General features: G+C 37.3%; 1 protein-coding gene and 1 long non-coding RNA gene across 2 annotated transcripts; one reads left to right on the plus strand and one right to left on the minus strand.

Moving 5' to 3' along the window:
• The first annotated feature begins 101 nt into the window (after positions 1-101).
• Positions 102-3,780, plus strand: LOC135154068 (uncharacterized). Its single transcript, XR_010293510.1, has 3 exons — positions 102-321; positions 2,717-2,820; positions 3,396-3,780. It is a non-coding gene; the product is annotated as an uncharacterized LOC135154068 (long non-coding RNA).
• On the minus strand, positions 1,807-21,368 carry LOC129261279 (kelch-like protein 8). The gene is made up of 3 exons (XM_064099238.1): positions 21,245-21,368; positions 15,310-16,081; positions 1,807-7,128 (listed from the first exon to the last, which is right to left on the minus strand). Exons 1-3 carry the CDS (start codon positions 21,250-21,252, stop codon positions 6,784-6,786), a joined length of 1,125 nt encoding a protein of 374 aa, XP_063955308.1. The 5' UTR covers positions 21,253-21,368; the 3' UTR covers positions 1,807-6,783.
• Positions 21,369-22,055: the final 687 nt, after the last annotated feature.

Here is a 22,055-nt window from a genome sequence, read left to right on the forward strand (position 1 = left end):
AGATACTGTATGAGACACATAATACTGTTTTGTGAGGAAAGGGAAATTTAACTTTGTAAACAAATTTTCGGCATTACTCTAATGGGGTGTTGCAAGAAAGTTACGTTGCAATTGATTGCAAATCGACTGCAACTTTGCAGCCGATCCCGATCGACTGCAACTAGCAATCAATCGCCAATTTGCGTTGCAAGAAAAAGGCTTGCGATTGAACGCAAGTTGCAGCTGATTTGCAGACGATTTGCAGCTGTAAACAGGGTCTGCAGCACAAGACTAGCTGATGAAGCAAAATAATCCTTGCAACAATCGTGATTGTGGAAGAGAGTAAGTAGAAAATATTCATTTTTCACTGCTTTCTTTCTCCATTATGTATGTTTTCAGAGAATTTATATGTTTTAGACCTATGCCAGGGAAAAAATTATTTTGTAAAATGTGAAAATGTATCTTTATCGCCAGTCGAAATTTCACCTTCAAATTTTTTTTTACCACACAGTTTAAACCCAGTCCCACACTTGACTTTTTGTGTCGGTAATGCACTGTTGTACCAACAACACGGCAGGACATTCCCGGTGCAGTGCTGTTAAAAATCACCCTGAAGCAAGTAAATTTGTAGGCTCTAATTATGTATGAAACATCGAAAATGACCTTAAAAGATTATTATTGTTCATATTTGAAATGATTTTTAAGTTATATAAGTTTCAACGGCTAATAACCATCCAGTAAATGGATTCAATGCAGTCGAATGGCCACAACTTTTGAGAAACACTCGACAGAAAGCAATTTTTTGTTTTTAACTTAAAGGATTTTTAATCTAACGTTAGGCTTTAAATCAAAGACTTCCATTATTAGATCCTCTCCATTAGTCTCTCTTTTTTTAAGAGTCTGTCTAACCTCCCTTTTTATGACTTTCCTTTGCCTGGCCTGGGATAGAATGAAAATTTTGCTCTTGACTTTGGAGGAATTGTTTAGATTTATTTAAATTATTTTATTTATTTATTCCTTTATTTTTAATTTTTTGGAGGGGGGGGGGGGGTTCTCCACATTTTTCGCCAGGCCAAAAAAAAACAACAAAGGTATAGGGGGTCTACATGTAGGCCTATATTATTAATTATTTTTAAAGATGTTATTGGGCTATTAAACCTATTGGCCACATCTGCCACATTCTTTGGGAAGTTTTAACATTGAACAGGGAGTTGCCCGCCCGGGGCTCTTTTTAAAATTTCTTACGGGCAGATTGCACAAGAGGTTCTTTGCAAGGACAGTCTATTTGTGTCGTTGATTTGTAATGATGTGCCGTATGAGTCACATTTTTAATATCCATCACATATAAATATAAAAAGATATAGGGCCTACATGTAAGCCTAAATAAATCTATTTTTTAGATTCAATATGTAGGTCTACTATGCCGGGGGGAAGGTACTTAGATTTGGTTTGGACAAAGGTGTGCGGCTGAAGGTTTGAAACCCGTACCCATATTTACAGGTCATTTCGGCTAAAAAGGTACCCATTATTAGGGATTCATTACAGGGGCGGATCCAGGATTTCCACAAGGGGGGGGGGGGGCACATTTTCGCCTGGAAAACTTGACAAGCAAAAAAAAAAGAAAAAAGTTATCGCCCAAAATGTAAGGTAATTTTGTATTTGCACCAAAGACAAGAGTAGAATATGGACCCATGTTTAAGGCCAGTATCTAAAAATTGGGCCATGTTTAGGGATTTTCCAGCATAAAATCATACCCCATGTTTAGGGATTTCTTCCAAAAAGGCGACCCATTCCAGCGGCACATCCCCATATGCATTATTTTGTGAGTCCCCCCCCCCCCCCCCCCCGGGCTACTATTTAACTGACTCTAGTCTTAACTTGATTTTTATGCAAGCACATGAGGTGCTATATAGATGACAGATTTTTTTTCACTTTAAATTGTTTAATGGATGATTACAATGCTTTTCCAGGTTCTTACAGTAAAAGGGTGTCTCATATGGTGCATCATTATCATTTTATTAATATTGAATGCATAATCATGATTTTTTTTTACATCCTTTTACATCAAGCACAATACTCGGGGGGGGGGGGGGCATATAGTCCCCCTTCACATTTTTCAGAATAAATCTGCCACTCAAAATTTTATTACCGCACCACTGACTGGCGTTTTACTTTCAAGTCTCGCGCAACTTTTGAGACCAAATTTGCAATTCCCAGGTACAGGGTCAGGAAATTTTGCAACATTGTGTTTGTTTAAGTACATGTCAGACAAAAACATGATTACATGTAAAAAGTTAATTGGGTAATTTTTTTTATTGACAATAGTAATTTAATGTCACTGATGAACTTTGTCTTGAAAATAACAAAAAAAAAAATACATTTAAGAAGTTAAGAAAAAATATTTAAAAAAAAACATGAAAGGATTTTTTTTTATACCAGATTTTTTAAAGTAAAGTTGTTAGGAATGCTCTAGAAAGGAATATGTACACCAAAGTTTAGCATTCTATTACAAGCTTTTTTTAGTAAATTAAAGCAAAAGGTATGATTCATAATTTTTTCATTGCGCCGCCCATAGCTGAGGAACCATAGTACCCCTCCCCAGGACAGAAGTGACTTTAATCAAAACACCCTGGGACTACTATAATGATTAACACTCTGGCAACTGAGCTTAACTTGTATATTAATTTCATGAACATGTTTTATCTCTTTGCTTTTTGCTTTTAATTGCTTACTACAGTTATGACAAGGAAGTCTGGAATAAACCGAACCACCATAACTGTGTCTGCTACCATGTGTGTTCTTGCAACCAGCTGATTGATTCATTTTATCAACTCTTGAATGGTAGGTTACATGTAAACTGTATTATTATTAATAATTCACCATGATTGTAATGCGGATGGGGGTGAAATCTGTACACATTGACCAAAGGATAATGCAAAATGAAAAAAAGGCAAACACAAATCTCTATCTTGACTGGACTTCTCAGCAATGAAGACATCCCATTGATGGGGGGGGGGGGGAGGGGAGGGGGCGGTTGTTGTGCTCATCCAAGGTGTACTGTATGAAAGTGTGTATTTTGCTTTCATTGATTTAATTTATTGCATATTTTAATTTCCATGATTCATTTATTTGGGGAAAAACAATCAGTTCACACTTTTTTAGATTACATCATGGCAAATTGCCAATTACTATGGTCTCAGGAGTAAGCCACTTTCCCTCTATCATATCATCATGTCGGTGCAAACAACGCCCTTACCAGCAGGCATAGGGGCATTTCTGCACCAATGGGGTGCACAAAAATGTTTTGCTAAGGGCGTTTTTGCACTGAAAGGACAAAATTTGAACTAACCCAAGCTACATGTATGTATAGTTATGGGCTTGCATTATTTCCTATATTATTTTTTTTTTATGGACAGGTTGATTATCAGAACTGAATTCAGAGCTGCTCCTGTCTGTAGTAAGATCATTTAGAGTGGACTTCAGAATGAGGGCGTTGCTTGTTTAAAATCTTCACTCCATGAAGCTCTCCAAATTCATCTCAAATTAGACTGCTTCTGGAAACCAGATTTGTTCCTTCAAGCAGAGACGCTTGTGGCTTTCCTGACTGGACTTCTATGGATTCTTCATGCCAACCTTAAGGACTGTGGTCTTCTGCATGATACGTCAATTTCAAACAAGACATTCTGTGGTGAAACACTTGATGTAGATGATATGAAATTTTATTTCATATAACTGAATCTCAGAAGTAATTCCTCGGGAGCAAGAAACATTGAAAAATAAAAATAAAAGGTCCATCAATAATGAATGTCTTGAGCAGTGTTCTTTTTTTGTGCACAGATCAATGGATCTTTTCAAGTCCAAGCAGGGATGTAGTCAATGCTGACCTCGAGGCAACATTTTGCTGGCCTTGGTCCGAGTCACTGTACAGAATCTATGGGAAGTTCTCTCAAGCTGCCTCATGACTCGGAAGAATCAGCCTCGACCTCATCCCTGTATGCAAGTGTGATATATATCTACGATGCAATCTTATGATTAAAGAGAGCTTCAGATTTTGAAGTGTAGCAATCTCCTGAAATGTATGTTTTATTTGAAAATCAAACTAAAATAACTTAATTGGGCATGTTATTCATTATGATATGTATGAATGAAAGCATTTAAGCAATTTAGTGCTCTTGCAAAATAAATTCTGAGTTGTATTTACTGCAAACCCTCAGATATATTTATAAGCATTTGCCAGTGCATGAAGTGTTTTAATAAAGAGTGGCTTTTGTGCCTATGGAGAGTTATTATTTCTTCAACATTTCTTCATACAAATTATTTCAGAAATCACAATTTGAATATTCCATGACCTCTGATAACAAGAGCAGAATATTTTTGGTGATTGACACACTTTAAAATGATATTAGGAGAGAATGTACTGAAATTGTGTGAAAATAATGGCATAATTGCTGAAGAGGCCTATAAAGATTGAAAATAACATTATTTCAAGTTTTTCTTGAAAAAAACCCATGGAAAATTGAAAATGGCATAATTTACACAAGTTTTCAAAACAAAATACAAAAAAAAATTTTTTTGCAGAATTTTTAGTACACAAGCCTATGGACAATCAATTGAACGTAAATCGAACGCAAATTTTGCGCGTCCTCCAAAATCTCACATAAGTTACGTTCGATTTGCAATCAATCGCAAAGCTTGCGCTTGATCTACGTTCAATTGATCAAACGCAACTTCTTCTTGCAACAGGATTGAACGTAACTTGCGTTCAATTGCAGATTTGCGTTTAATCGGAGGACTTACGCTCAATTTTGGGAGTTGCGTTCGATTTGCGTTCAATCGCAAGTTTCTTGCAACACCCCATATGTGTTTAAGATCGCATGCGCGATCTGTAAAAGTCAGAAAAAATTGGAACCAGTAGGATTCGAAACTGCTATCTACTGCTTGCCGGGAAGCGACTCAACCACCAGGCTATTCTGGTTCACATCTACAATGTAGGTCAAGATGAACTGGAATACAAATACCCTTGATCCTCAATGTAACAATGTCATAACTTTTTCTTTTTCAGATTCATTTGAGAAGAAATGTTCAATGTTTAATTCGCTTCTCTGGTGTTCTTACTTTATTCAACTCACCTTTCTAATGAGGTCTTAGACTTGACCTTGACGGTGTAGGCCATGTAACAATACATGCAATGTTTGTTTGATCACTAATTGAAAATTGAATTTGTAGCTCGTTATATGTGTAACAAATGTGTGTCACTAATGTGGGTATGTACAGCACATACGTAGGTTTCAATTTTTACAAAATTTTTACAAAACATACATTGATCTGAAAAGGGGAGGCATCATAAAATACACATTGGTATGTAATTGGAGAGTTCTTTTTCCATTCTTTGTATAGCTTTAATATTTCGAATGATACCTTTAATTAAAATTACCGACTCTGAAATTCTTGTAATTTATGAGCCTGCAAAAACATCAAGAGTGAATCTTAACCGACCCATACATAAATCAACACATTAGTGTCATCATGCTCAACTTGAAGTAGTACTAGAGGATGATTTGTAGGATTATATTGAAGAAAAAAACAATGGTATTATTGGTATACAGTCTGTCAAATTCTTCCTGATCTGCATTGAACCATCCCATGCGATAATACACAGAGTTATAAAATGGACATCGCATAATAAACTCAAAAACTCAAAAACTTTCCGGTAACAAGGAATCTAGGGTTCTTTTTAATGGAGGTCATTGAAAGCTCTTGGGTAAAGATGCAGTGTTTACAAACTAAATGGAAGACACTTGATAGTGCAAGTTCATGAGATGGTTGTATTTTTTTTTCTTTGGGGGGGTACTCAAAACTGATGGTTGTGTGTTGGTAAAGGCTACATGTTTACCAGCGTTGATCATCTTGAGACATAGCCAGCCCAGGGCTCCGTAACACAAAGATTAACAATCAATCGCTAAATGATACACGCGCGTTTGGTTTAAAATGCAGACCAGGGACTAATCAGTGCGGTTCTTTCATATTTTCAATCCGTCGCAAATCTTTGTGTTACGGAGCCCAGGTCTTGACATACTGATTTTGTGTATCAACCTGATCTCGAAGGATTATATCTAGGACTCTTCTTAAAGGGAAAGCTAACATTTCTCAGAGGCCAAGACACTGGCAAGAGCCATGACACACTGAAAAAAGAGCTCAGGTTTGATGAGTAAATCTCACTGCTAGTTAAATTTGTAGTGTCAGGTGACTGGAGACAGGTCTTAGTCTCAAGATACTGTATGTCTCTACACAGTGACTGTGTGTCTTGCGTCTGTGGATTCTGGACACAGGTGTCTCTGTCTCAGTCTTGGTTGAGTGTCTCAAGTCTATGTCTAAAGGCTCAATGTGACAATCTTGGTTTCTGACTGGTTTGAGATTGTCTCAGATCCATCAATGAAGCAAATGCATCTGTAGGTTCTAGTCTGCAAACACAGACCCTGGTTGAAACTTTGATAAACAAGTGGGTCTTCACACAAGACAAGCGCATACTTGCTGTTCACGATAGGGCCTTCAGTACACAAGACATTGTAGTCTGAGCATTCAGACCCCATAACTAGAGTGAAGGGTTTGCACAAGAGACTACATGCAAGGCTCATCCCCATCAGCAAAAGATTTCAAATTATCTCCACTCTTTCTATTCTAGCAAAAATAATTGAAATGTTTGTTTAGTGCAACTTCCTTTATGTTTGACTTTTAATAGCAGAGGCAACCCCCCCCCCCCCCCTCTTTCCCCAATATGATTCCAGATAATATCTGAAACATTTCTTATAAACAGCACTTGTCTCTCTGGAGAGCACCTTTGTATTCAATAGAGACAACTTGCAAACTACTAGATAGATGCCCTCCTGCGGGAGTCCCCCCCCCCCCCCTCCAAATCGGGAACCACATGAAGCCACCTAACAATTTACCTGCAGAGCTCTTCCTTGGTGTAAGCCTGTTTAGGTCTTTGACTAGACTGGATGTGGGCGTGTCCCGAAGGAGTTTACCAACAGACAGGTGGTAGTTCTTGGCTTCATCCACAAGATCCCTGCACTTGTGGCACTTCTTGATCAGTTCCTCTCGCTCCACCTCCTCTGTCAGGTAGTTGGCAGGCACCATTGGAAGACGCACCTGGACAACCAAAAAAGAAATTTATAAATAATGTATCAATTGTGTATCATGTCATGAAACTTTAACAGTATGGAATAAAAGCATGTTAGTGGGTGTACATCTATTTTACAATTTTACATTTTGCTCAGGTGTCTGATCCATATATTTTCTTCTTTCAAATATGGAAACACTTGACAAGTATGGAATGAGCTAAAAATTTCAGGATATGATCTCTGGATGTAGCTTCCAATCACAAAATTTGTAAGATAAGTGTTCAAATGGTCATTTTGAATAACAATACAATCAGTAACGAGAGGGGTTGCTCAATATCCCCAAATTGAAAATTCAATAATTCACAAAAACATCAATGGCTGAAAAAGAAATAATGGCAACAAGAATGGAATGTCCATACTCGTTACATTATTAACCCTTGGCCAAAGCCTCAGACATGGTCTAAAAAAATAAATATCCTAATTATGAATAATAGCTGCAGATTTAAAATTATTTCTCATAAATACCGCAATGGCAGTATGAAATACATTTTAGTCCATGTGTTTCCTTTCATAGATTACACATAGTTTCTTGATCAATGATCATCTGTAGGATAAAACTCTCACCATAAACTAAACCAAAGTATATACAATTGAAGACTGGGTGCAAAGCACTTTTATTTTTTTATCAAAATTCAGGAAACTCCTTCAATATTCAGAAAGTACCAAACTACCATCAATATTCACATGTTTGTGCTGATATCCTTGTCATCTTCTAAGTAAATCATACTTTGTATCTATTTTATCGAGGACTACATGTAATGTACCAGCAACATGATGATAATTTCCTTGAACTAATGATGTAAACACTTGAAGTCACAGACTCTTCAACATCAACAAAGAACATTCTAAACATACATGTAGTATAAAGAAATGCATGAACTCTGTATGTGCATGTATGTAGGAGATGTGAGGAGGTTGTCAAAGAAAAATAATCATCAAGAACTCTCTTGATAGCCTTTTGATTCTGTTTCAGTATCCATACTTCATAACTTATACTGGGATCACAAAACAATATGAAAATATTGATTTTAATATTAAATATTCAAGCACAGAAAGTATGGATCTATATGACTACTACAGTGCTGTATTAAAGACCTCTGAATCACACTTACAGTAGGCCCTGATACCATAAACTTGATTGTATAGCTTGATGTCTCAATATTAAAGGACAAGTCCACCCCTAACGAAAACTTGATTTGAATAAAAAGAGAAAAATTCAACGAGCATAACACTGAAAATTTCATCAAAATCGGATGTAAAATAAGAAAGTTATGACATTTTAAACTTTCGCTTCATTTCACAAAACAGTTATATGCGCATCCCGGTCGGTATGCAAATGAGGGAACCGATGACATCACTCACTCACTATTTCTTTTGTATTTTATTATATGAAATATGAAATATTTTGATTTTCTCGTCATTGTCATATGAAATGAAGTTTCATTCCTCCCTGAACACGTAGAATTCCATTATTTTAACATTTTGTGGTTCAGGGAATGAGGTCCTAATCGTCAAATTCGTAAAAATTGAAATATTGTATAATTCAAACAATAAACAAGGCAAACGCCAAGCGTTGTCTCGCCTGCATATTGCAGTCCTGAAGAGACTGCATGTCAAAACTATGCTATATGACATCTGAGGCTGTCAGCAGTTTAGGGGGTGAATTGTGGTATTGACAGTTTACATATGCATTAATGGTATAGGCCTACTTTATCCCTAGAAAATCAGATAACACTAAGAATGCTGTTAATACTATGAAGCTATAATTATTTCCATGCAAGTAAGGAAATGAATGTTAGTGAAAAAGAATGTAATTAATAATAATGTGAGTAAGATTGTAGAATTAAATCAATTATTAAGGTGTTATGGCAAACTTATTGTTTGAAAAAATGGAGGAAAGATTGTGTATGAAAGATAAATATAAAAACTTATTGTGTGTGATTTTTAGCCAATGTAGTAAATGATGCAAGAGTGAAGTACTACAAGATAAATAAGTAATAGGGTATGAGTAGGAAGTTTAAAAGAGTGTAGTTTTTTTATAAGCACATTTTGATTAAAGGCTATGATAGATGTGAGGGCAAAATGTCCTGTACCTTCAAGAGATGGACCTCTGTTACAAGTTTGGCGATCCCACCTCGAAGCTATAGAAAGTTATTGTGTGTACAACACAGCACAGTGCTAGTCATGGAAAGTTCATTGACCTTTGACCTTAATCAAATTCAACTCACATTCGAACTTGACCTGCACCTTCAATAGATGGACCCCTTGTATGAATTTGGCAATCCTACCTCGAAGATATAGAAAGTTATTGTGAGTACAGCACAGCACAGTGCCAGTCATTGAAAGTTCATTGACCTTTGACCCTTGACCTTATTCAAATTTGACTCATATTCGAACTTGACCTGTGCCTTCAGGAGATGGACCTCTGTTATGAATTTGGCGATCTCACTTCGAAGCTTTAGAAAGTTATTGTGTGTACAACACAGCACAGTGCCAGTCATGGAAAGTTCATTGACCTTTGACCCTTGACCTTATTCAAATTCGACTCATATTCGAACTTGACCTGTGCCTTCAGGAGATGGACCTCTGGTATGAATTTGGTGATCCCACCTCGAAGATATAGAAAGTTATTATGTGTACAACATAGCACAGTGCCAGACATGGAAAGTTCATTGACCTTTGACCCTTGACCTTATTCAAATTTGACTCGTATTCGAACTTGACCTGTGCCTTCAGGAGATGGACCTCTGTTATGAATTTGGCGATCTCACTTCAAAGCTTTAGAAAGTTATTATGTGTAAAACATAGCACAATGTCAGTCATGGAAAGTTCATTGACCTTTGACCTTTGACCTTAATTAAATTCGACTCATATTCGAACTTGACCTGTGCCTTCAGGAGATGGACCTCTGGTATGAATTTGGTGATCCTACCTCGAAGCTATAGAAAGTTATTGGGTGTACAACATAGCACAGTGCCAGTCATGGAAAGTTCATTGACCTTTGACCTTAATCAAATTCGACTCATATTCGAACTTGACCTTTGCCTTCAAGAGATGGACCTCTGGTATGAATTTGGTGATCCTACCTCGAAGCTATAGAAAGTTATTGGGTGTACAACACAATTTTTTACGACGACGACGCCGCCGGAAATAGTGATACCTATGTCTCGCTCCGCTACGCAGGCGAGACAAAAACAAAAGAAATAGTGAGTGAGTGACATCATCGACTCTCTAATTTGGATGTAACTGGCTCGTTCATATAACTATTTGTTAAAAATAAGCAAAACTTTGAAATGTCATAACTTTCTTATTTTACTTCCGATTTTGATGAAATTTTTAGCATTGTGCTTGTCTGATTTTTCTCTATTGATTCAAATCAACATTTTTCTGAGGTGGACTTGACCTTTAAAGAATAACATTTCTAAAGTCTTGGGGTTGCATAGAGAATGATCCATCCAAAGCTACGGTTTCCAGTGACTCTAGCCACTTGTATAACCAGTTTTAGGCCTGCTTGTACAAGCCTACCAGACATCGCACCCTTTGCCAATGCAAATCCAATCATGTTCAGGTTGTCTTGATAATTAAACTCTGCTGGGGTATGAGGTTTGGGGGTTTTCTAGGAAATACACACAAAAATTCTTATATTTTTTTATATGATCTGCCCATTTTACCACAATACATGTTGTACGTTTAGTAGAGGATGTGGTTCAAGTTCATGTCAGAAATCATCTCATAAATTTCATGAGATGATGATCCTATGGAGTATTATAATATTGCTGGACCATGTAGATATGAACATGTATATATATAGGCTACCAATCACTCTGTCTGTCACTGCATGCCCCTCTCTCTCTCTCCCTCTCGCATAAGTCAGACACACCCCCTCCCTCCCTCCCTCCCTCCCTCCCTATTTACCTCTGTATAAAACAAAACCTTTGAATTCATTTAAAGCCCACCTTCAAAACCATACATATATGCAGGCCTACAAGTTTAGGGTACATACTCAGACACTCGCAATGTATTGTTCTGTATGTGTGTGTGGGGGGCGCCCTTTATTGGGTTTTATTTTAGTTGTTTATTTTTGTTGAGAAAACGTCTAGAAAAGAGATGCTGTAGTAATTATTGTACAAGTTCAGCATGAACAGAATGAATGGCAAACTCAGGAATCCACATCCAAGACTACAATATGGATAATATCATAAAATCAATTGACTTTTCTTTAAAATTTTCTCTTCCATGGAAGTATGCACACCATAAAGGGAGTATATGTATCATTCACATGTTGAAAATCAGTCTGGTCACATACATGAATCCTTCAAGAACTGTTCGTTCATAACCCATAGAACAGGTGCAAGTTCTGTTGCAGAACCAGGTACAGATGTTCCCAGAGCAGACAGCAGAGCCAGCCAGGTAGGCCCACATGTAGCTCCACCACAACCACCTGCCTAAGTTCGGTACTGACCTATAATCATGAGCTGATCAGCAACGAACCCTGGTGGAATGTCATGCCAGAATATCATTCAGGAAAGCTCAAGTGCATGGTATTGGGGATTAGTTTGTTTGGGTGTTGCGTGCCAATTGTCTTCCCAGGATTCTTAGTGGCTGTCCCAAGGTTCTGTCTCTGGTTCAAGGAAGATCATGTCCCAGACGATTGACCCCACCAAGAGAGTGCAAGGGTCTCAGAAGCATCACACTGCATCACCTGGCTTCTCAATCTAATTTCAGATGGAATTTTGTTCCATGGTGTTTGACACATCAAGGCCAGGAACTTCAAAGAACTCAAAGCAATTACAACTTTCTAACGTTTACAGAATAGATGGATTTTTAATTGGACTGGAGGGGTGGAGGAGGGGTCTTACAATGCATGAAGACTTTTCCTTGTAGGTCAACAACTTTAATATGTTTTCCTATACATGTTAGCCTACAGTATGAATGAGTGAGAATTTGAAAATAAAATTTAAAAATGAAATTCTCAAATGATGTTTAATCAGTAGAACTACAAGTGTGATCCAAGGAAAAATGTAGTTTGAATGAGGTTTGCAATCACTTTGAAAGAGAAGCATATTGATTAATGCATAGAACTGAATAAACATTGTCGTCCAATTCCATAAATAAAAAAATCTCATTACGTTACCTATAGTATTGAACTGAGTACCAAAAATTGCATCAATTTACAAGTATTTCTATAAAACAATTAACTATGAAAACAAAATTCATTTCAATACTCATGATATGCATACACAAAAACAGGCCTATATTTTACCCTATACATGTACATGTCTGTACCATCATTTTGTCAAAACAGAATCCATTATTCATAAATCCTGAAACTTCAAACCAGGGAAGTAGTTTTATATTTCCACAACATATTGAGGAAGAATTAAGAAAAATAATCCTCCTAGGATTGAAAATAGAGCAAGATCTGGATCGGCAATCTGCCAAGGAGGAATCAAAATTGAATGATTACAAGGCTCCTTTTTTTTTTATATATATGTAGCTCATTTCTTTTCATTTATTCTCTTGAACTAACAAAAAAACAAATACCATCCCCTTGACAGTGAAGATTTCTAGGTATTTTTGTTTATTTGAAAGAAGAAATTCATTTAAAAAAAAAGCTAAATGGTAGAAATAGCCAAAAGATAATTGGCTCAAATTCAAAATGGTCACATAATTCTGTGAAAAAGTGATTCTCCAATGCAAACAAGGAACATATCAACTGAAGATTCAGAGAATTCACACTCCGCTGGCCCTATTCAGGATGTATTGCAGACACTCCAAGTTGATCTAAATTTCTTGTTTAAAACTCCTTGATTCATGATATACATTGGGTGGGCTTGAAAAGGGAAGAAACAGTGTAGGCCTAACTGAACTAGAGTTTGAAAACACTTGTTAGAATGCATGCTTCCCAGCTGGAGTGGAGAAAGTGCATGCATTGTATGCACTAAGCCTGAGTCGAATCGATTTTAAAATCGGTGTTTGATCGATGTCATCGAACGCCGGTGCAGATTTTGCAAAATCGGTGCATCGAAAACAAAATAAAAAATACGTCGGCCGGCCAATTCATTTGGTTCACACAAACAAACATCAAAATAAACAGTAATATCCAACTTGACTACTACTTACTTCATTTATATTGCCCCCAAAATGAAACCGATTGTGTAATTATGATGCCTATTCACCATTAATTTGAAGTTTATTTCGATCATAGTTCGAGTCTTACTCGTCTGCCCGGCTCGTCTGCTCGTGCCGAGATAATTTATGCACGATGAATTTATAAATGGAAGTCGCCATTGATCGTGCATGCGCAGTACTGTTCTTTAATCAAATCAGAAAATGGCCGGAAAATTGACGCGATCAACGTCAAGTAAATCTTGCTTTTTCATGAACAATATTAATATCATGATCATAGAACATGATTTAATCGTAAAATTTAACAAAAATTTGCATATGATAATTATTAATATGAATTTAGAGCTTGATGTGAAATGTTTGTATTTCATTTCAATTTTTAATGGCGGACATCACATGACGATCGACTATCGAGTAAGTGCACTGCACTTGTCTAAAAAAATAATTATCACGTCAGGATTGATTATCGAACATTGTCAACATGTAGAAACTCTTTTGAAGATCGTAATATCACCATATAATAATATTTTACATGACAAAACAGAGAAAAATTACGTTTGATATTTTTTCCCCTTCAATTTGAAGCTTGTTTGTGCCCAACTTTGGGCTCTGATTTCATGAATGGAAAATATGTCAGACGTCATCGAATGCGCATGCGCATTGTGCTTCTTTTCTCGGAGCTCTGAGATGTCCAGAGATGGAATAAAAAATAAAAATAATGCCAGTATAATACTATTAATTTTTCCATATGAACATAACATACTTTGCTGACATCGTCAATATTTTTAGTATGGCCATAAAATCTTATTAAATCGTAATTATTTAACATCCAATAATAATTTATATGAATTTATAGCTTGATCCGAGACATTCGTATTTATTTCGATCACAAGCTCTTGTGTCTAAAAAAATGGATTATAATTATCAGGATTAAGTCTCGAACATCGCCAGAGCTCATATTCCACAATCTTTCCTCACAATCGTTATATCAGCATTGAATACCAATTCAAATGACCATCCAGAGAAAATTACGTATTTATTCCCATCAATTTATTTGGAGCTAATTTTGGATCCAACCACCCCGCCAACTACACAATCTCAGGCAAGTTACAGCGCTCTCCCCGCTGTTTGCACAAGTTAAATGGCGCTGGCAAGCACGCCTGTCGTTTCGGGAGAGTACGGGGCTGCGGACGGGGCTGGTGCGTGCGAGTCTGGACTGCGAATGCTAGTTGACCGAAAAATCATTCGGATCGACTCTGCGTGATTCATGTCTTTAATACTGTTTCATTTTAAACTTATGTTATCATCTGCAAATATCATTGTTGAAGATATTTTGGGAAGAATTCTGCATTGCTCCCCGGCCTTTTTTGTGTTTTGTGATCATGGAAAATACAAATGAACTTTGCTCTGTCATCTGCTTTTGCAACGCTCACCCGGGCAGCGCAGACCGTCAGTGCATGCATAGCGCATGCATCGACGGCCGGCTGGCCGGAGCCAAAAAAAATTCTCGATTTTCCCCGCCTTCAAATTTCGATGCATCGTCGTTCGATCGAATTAAAGCTGTCGAACACCGGTTTTCAAAATAATCGATATGACTCAGGCTTAGTATGCACATGATAATATGTAAAGCTCATAGAGACGTCATTCTGAGGTGTTTGAGCGCTACACAATATGTTAAAAGCAAAATATTATCATTATCAGCTCTCCCAAAGTAATACTATTTTATATTTGTGTTTTGATGTGTGATTCTTGTTTATGATTCTAGCTAAAGACAATCTACTATCACACCCAATCCTCCACACTGACAATCTTCAAAGAACTTTAAGACTCAAGAGCCATATTTCACAGGAAAACTGTTGTCTCCCCAAACAGAATAGAAGATTACATTTTCATTCATTCATCTTTGTGTATTAAAGTTGTCAAATGTACATACTAGGTACATGTACATCAGGTTCATTCAATTGCAAATTTCAATCCTCTTGTATCATTCACTAATAAAATAGAGATAGCACAACTGTACCTTTGACAAGAGTGCAGCAAGATGTCTTTCCCTGTTTGGAACGTCAAACTTCACCCACTTTATGATAGCCTCATAGACTTGACTTTCATGTTGAATCATAATGTCATGTGATGAGATCAAGGCGATGAGATGGGGTGCATCGATGCTGAAGAACTCTTCCTGGCTCACCACCTCCAGGAAATGTTCATGGGCGTAAGAGTCCGCTGCACCTGAAAGAGTAGTGCAACCATGTTGGTCGGCAAATGTCCTCACCCCAAGACAGTTAGAGGGGTGCAGATGGCATTTCATAAAGTCACTGCATGCTTTGCTGATCTCATCCATCTGTAGGAGCGATCCTGCAAACAGGATCTTCTGGACATTGTCCACATTGAGGACAATCTTTGAAGTGTACATGAACTCGACAATGGCCTCCAGAGATTTCTCATCGATGTCTTGCACCTCCAGACTGTCCTGTCGGCTCTCGATCATCTCTGACATGAACATGGCATGGAAGTACGGGCTGCAGGCTGCCAACACCAGACGATGGCAGAGGAATGATGAAGTGCCGCAACGGAGAGTGAAGTCGCACAGCGCCTTTGTCTTGTACAGCTGCTGGATGACAACAAGCGATTCCCTCCATTGGGTCTGGCAATCAAAGGTGAAGGATGTGACAAAGGAGTCGTACATCTGCGGCGGGGAGCCCATCTTGACGATTTCATCCTCTACGAGGACACTCTTGTTGGTCGGACTGCTTGTCTTGCCAGAGAACTCTATGATGATCACTGAATTGGTTCTGTGTCATACAAAGAGAAGAAGAGGAAATTGGAAGAATGAGGTCACTACCTGAAAACAAATTAAGCTGAGTTGACTAACTCAAACCGAAGGACAGACAAAAAAAAAGATACTACATGTACCAGGAACACCTGAGAAAAATAACATTACAATTTACATGACTGCATTGCATGGTACAAGATATTGTACTAACCAGCACTATAGAGTACACACTTTGGAAAACCCAATTAGGAAAATAACAAGAAGAATTTTACAAACAATGATTTGTTAAAAAAAGGTGAGGATCCATTTCCTGAACAGGCACACATGTAGTATCCTATAACTCTATAAACTCTATAAACAAAACAAATTTGAATTGGAGAAACAGAAAAAAAACATTTTTTTCCCCACAAGTTGCAAAAGAGCCCCCTGTGAATTGTGAGTTCATTATTAAAAATAGTAAATTTAGATGAAAATATTCTGGAAAAAAGAACAGTTTGCCCCCCTCTCACTCTCTCTCTCTCTCTCTATCTCTCTGGATAAATATATCTGACATGAAGTATTGATCATCAGGAACATACATGTAAAGACAAATGAAACACATTTCCTTGTAATTTCCAGTTACTCTGTATATATGACCTGCAAAGAAGGAAGAGAAACTATTTGTTGTATTTAATAGATAGGCTCCTCTTCATAATGTGGTTTGGACATGTGCCCATGTAGATTCTTGAAACTCACCCAGAAATAATTTAAACTCCCACACAATGCAGATGGATAAATATATACAATAGTGAAAAGAAACCGACACTAGCGAATACATTACACTGTATTGGAAAAAACTAGTGCTAAGCTTTGTCAGGGCTAATACAGTGATGGAAATTTTACATGAAGAATGCAAACAAATCTCTGACACAAGACACAAAAATTAATATTCAAATTGAAATCATATTTTAATGCAAGTAAACATTCTCTCTAATCCACTCTGATCACTAACCGCCGTTTTCGTGTTTTCTTAGCACCTACTACGCTGCTCGTTGTGCCTGGATCTCTTCTCGGACACGCGTCTCTTGTCCCACCACTAAATTCAACCTTAGCAATCATTTCTATAGTCACAACGTACATCCTCGACTACGGCTAATTTCAAAATGAGCAGCTCGTGTCGAGCTGAAACCTCATTTCCAACTTGACGAACCTCAAATGATTTTTCATGATACCATCAGCTTTTCTCCAGCATGGTATTGATATCAGCAAAAGCATTCATTAGGAGTTCACTGAAGGTCCACAAGGCTCGCTGCCGGGTTAAAATGCTTAAAACAAATTGCCAAGCCTTTTGGGTTGAGTTTCACACATTAGTCCGTCACTGATATGACCATTAGAAAATATGACCCGATTTCATTCAAAAAGATGGATAAGTATTCTAAAAGATTATCAGCATATGGTAGAGACATCACTTTGTTTCAGAGGTTAAATGAGGGCAAATTCAGAATGATAATTTGGAACTTTTTACAGCTAAACTATACTCTGTGTATTAAAAATTTAAAATCCCTGCTTTGAGCATGATATAAAGAAAGATGTTACATGTACATATTTGAACTCTACAGGAGTGTTGCAATCAGTTGCAAGTCCATTATACAGAATGCCGATCATAAACTTTATACAAAAATGTACATTTCAAAACGCTGTTTGACCAGAATCAGGGTTTCTGGGGAAGTATAAACAGCACCACGATCGTAAACGTGTTTAAATGACGTCATTTGGTACATGCTTCCGGTGAGATGAAAATCTGCGGGCAAATACAGTCGCATGGTTCTAACAGGGACTTGCCTCCACGGAATTACGTCTCATCTCCTTGTTCTAATCATGACCAATGTACATTCGCATGTACTATCACTATTACTACTCATCTAATTTGTCATCACGATGTTACGTTGAGGGATTTACAAAAAACCTGGAACATGAGTTATGGTGAGGAGAAAATGCTGAGCCAAAAGCCCCAGTAGCATCCCAGTAGCATGAACAAATAGATTTCTTATTATTTTCATACGTATACTTTAATATTCTATATTTTTTCTTATCATTATCCTCACCATGGTGGAAATTCTATGGCCATGGCAAGTAGCTCCATGCAATTACTAAAAGATCGGAAATTGTTCGAAGTTGAAATAATGTCGACCATGACAGCACTCGAAAAAAAAATGGCGCGCCCAATATGACCTCGCTTTCTTGCTCAACAAAAATTACGATGTGAAGCCAGCTGCAAATCGTGATTTTGCCTCTGAAAAACGAAGCATTAACAGCACTCCCAGAACCATGTTTACGATCGGCGATCTGAAATGACAATTGAAAACGCTGATTCTGTCTCGGAAATTGAAGCATAAACACACCCCATGTAGGGTCTGCATTCTGCACTAGACCATTACAGAGATATCATGTGTTGAAAAGTTGGCTATAAAGGTTTCACTCAGGAAATCATTGCTCATAATAATGGTGAATGAATGGTAGTGATTTTTTTACCAGATTGCTATTAAAGCATGAATGCTTGTAAGCAAGCAACCAGAGGACCAAAGGCTTAATGTCCTCTCCGAGGGACCTGGTAATGAGGATTCCAATGCCTTACCAAAGGGCACTAGCACACCAATGTTAATCGAACCCGCGTCACCGGAATACGAAACCCCCGCTCTACCGACTGAGCTATCGTCCCTCCTTGTTAAGCCAAGTGTCAAAATTCTAGGTGCATTTGAGCACACTCGTCCCCAAATTACATGTAAGTTGCAAATTCAAGGGGGAAGGAGTGTTAAAAACAAAATCAGCCGCAACAGCCTTAATTGCTTGGCAACTGGTTCTGAAACACAGTATCAGATCAGGGTCATCCCCCCTCAAAAAAAATCGGTAACAATAACCACATTCCTTGGCAACAAGACACTTAAAAAAAAAAAAATGACCCAACAAACTGGGCCCATACCCCCATTTATAAATTCTGGTTCTGCCCCTGTCTACTCTACAGGCCTATAGGATATATGTATGTTAATGTTGTTTATGCAGCGATATCAAAATCCAGATTTTCTCATGAACCATGAACATCAGCTAGGCTACTCAAAACCTTGAACCTCTACCAGAGGTGTAATATCAGAAGGTGTTAATTGGCATAATCAGAATACCATCACATCAATCTAATGAGCTTTTATTTATTTGTGAAGCATGTCAATCAAATCTTTGACAGGTGGGTGTACATGTATATGGGCAAATCCATGGGATGTCCTTTTTATTTTTCAACAAATTTCAAATCTAATTGCCCAAAATGACAAAAGTTGTTTTTTATCCAAACAAAAAGGTGTCGGAAATTTCCACTTCCCCTTTATCTTCTCCGCCCTCAGATCCTTTACATGTAAGCATAAGAGCACTTTACATCAATCAAATTTATATAAATTATCAAGCAAAATGTACATGTATATATATTAATCTTAGATAAAAAATTCTTACCTTTTCACTCGTGGCATGATATAATTTTGATAAAGCCGACACAAAAATTGAGCAGTTAAAGATTAGTTTTGAAAGGATGAAATCCCAATGGAGTACAGTATGAAACTTCCTTGTTTACAGCTTGAATAAAACTGAATGATCACATTTATATCTACGAAGTTGATGTTTGTTTCACAGGATATATTTGAAAGTAATATAGCCACATTCATACATGCACATCAATGAACTTGCATGTAGTCCTAGTTTGAATTTAGTTTTGATTGGAAATTAAAATTGTGAATGAAACTGTCTCAAAGTGATTGTTAAACGTTGTGTCTGATCAGGGAGAACTGGTGTTTGCTGTGAAAGCTAGTGTGAACGTGTTACAGTTCTGCCTAGGGTCTATTTCAATGCACACCAAAAATAAATGTATTTGAATAAAAATTATTGTTCAGATGCTTGAGTTGTTTTTATTTCTAATAACTTATAAGGGCATTTAAAAACAACTTTATGCAGTACACCATTTTTGGTCATTCTCCCAAAATATTAATAGAAAAAAAAAGAAATTTCACAATATATGTTTTCATCTTCATCTTTCCCACAACAGGAAGTCTGGACTATCACTCTGATAGCCACAGCTCTTAATCAACATACATGTACGGTATACATGTATGTTGATAAACTATAAAACGCAATGAAAAATGAAATCAAATCATTGTTGACCAGAATAATTAAAATCAGACTCAAGGTAGCAGGTACATGTAATTTTCACTTTCTAGAAAAGACAAATGAGCATGTTGTATGAAATTATCTTTTAATACAGCTTCACCTTTATATCACATAATGTGAACATGGCCTGATTTAACTTCCTCCTACACATGTAGATGCAGTTATCATTACATCGAACAATGACAGATGAGTTTTGAATATCCATAAAGAGTCTATAATTTAACCAACCCTGGATGAATTAGTCTTAACATTGTCTCTGTTTAATATCCAGTCCAGACATCTATGTACTGTGAATGCATCATGGTCTTGTGGTTCTGATTCTTGTCTTTTAGATAAAAGAGGGTTTTAGGGTCAAATCTCAGCCATGGCTTGTTTAAATTTACCCACATTGTGCTCACTCAACCCAGGTGATGTCTTTGGGTATCAGACAGGATTAATTCCTGAAATGCACTGAGCACCAGCTGTAAGCAGCACCTTGAGCTAATGCTGGAGTAATAATAAGAATGCGCCTCAGAATAGATTACTGTATATCTAAAGGTAGATATGTGGCACTATTCAATTCCTATTATCAAACCCAGAACATTTTAAGATTTATGTAGAACAAACTTCAAAATATCCCCAACATTCTTTGATGTAAAATCCCAGATATAATACATAGCATTTATGAGGTGGCGAATATCTAGTTGCCTATTCAATGGCGCACTATAATATTACAACGGCTTTAGCTCCACCTGGGTTGAGTGTAGCACAATGCAGGTAAATTTCTTGCTGGAGGAAATCATGGGTACCCATTCTCCTCACCTGGATTGAGTGCAGCACAATGTGGGTAAATTTCTTGCTGAAGGAAAAGATGCCATGGTAGGGATTTGAACCCATGTCCCTCTGATTGAAAGACAAGAGTCATAACCACTAGACCATGACAGCCCCACAGATATCAGTAAAAACATTGACAGAGATCAACAGAAAAATATACAAATAGATATCCTGACAATCTTACCGTTTCATTGTTTAAAAAAATGTGCTCCTTGGAAGACGCTTGGTGCTGAAGATCTTCAATGTGAATCGTTATACGAGTACAGTTTGTATATGGAAGACATCATGGTACACTGAAGTAACAGCATATTATTATTCAGTAATATCAAGCTAAAATTATGGGCCAAAACTCACTGGACAAAAAAACAGTACCATCATTCCAACAATAACTGAGAGCAGAGAGATCAAACTTAAAGACAAAATGTAGGATGGACAAAATAACTGGAGATTGAAATCAATGTTTAGGAAATCCAATGAAAGATTCTGCCAGGAAAGATGATATCACACCTATTGTACCACACAAAAGCCGTGTATACAACTGCTCAAAATTCTCCTTAAGTGATTTCTTGAAAGACTGTTCAAACTGGAACAGCTTTCAACACAAGGGGAAAATTTTAAATGCAGGGGCAGGGAACATAAGTACAGAGTGTAATGTTATACAAGCACATTCTGCTGGCTCATTTGATTAGATAGGCACATAACAGCCAACATTTGAAATTAAGTACATGTACTTCCTTGTTCTCACTGACGTTGCTGTGCATTTCCTTCACACCCTGAGATTCTGACTTCCAAACAAGATCCAATTTTGGAAGGGGTAGCGCACTTTAGTGAGAAGGGGTGCGAGAGAATCGTGTGGCCGTGTGAATGTGCTCAGCAATGAAGAGGGTCCGAGTCAATATCTGCCACAGAAACACCTTGATTACGAGAGCAGACATGGCTCACTTAAATAATCAAAACCAAAAATAAAATATCCAGATGTTCCTCACGGTTTCCCC

Source organism: Lytechinus pictus, chromosome 5 (assembly GCF_037042905.1).
Source record: "Lytechinus pictus isolate F3 Inbred chromosome 5, Lp3.0, whole genome shotgun sequence".
NCBI lineage: Eukaryota > Metazoa > Echinodermata > Echinoidea > Temnopleuroida > Toxopneustidae > Lytechinus > Lytechinus pictus.

What these genes read in the sequence shown, in the direction of transcription:
- LOC129261279 (XM_064099238.1), bottom strand. An exon ending in TTGCTGCACTCTTGTCAAAG is followed by an intron (nt 7,129 to 15,309) that starts GTACAGTTGTGC and finishes TTGGTTGTCCAG; the next exon opens with GTGCGTCTTCCAATGGTGCC.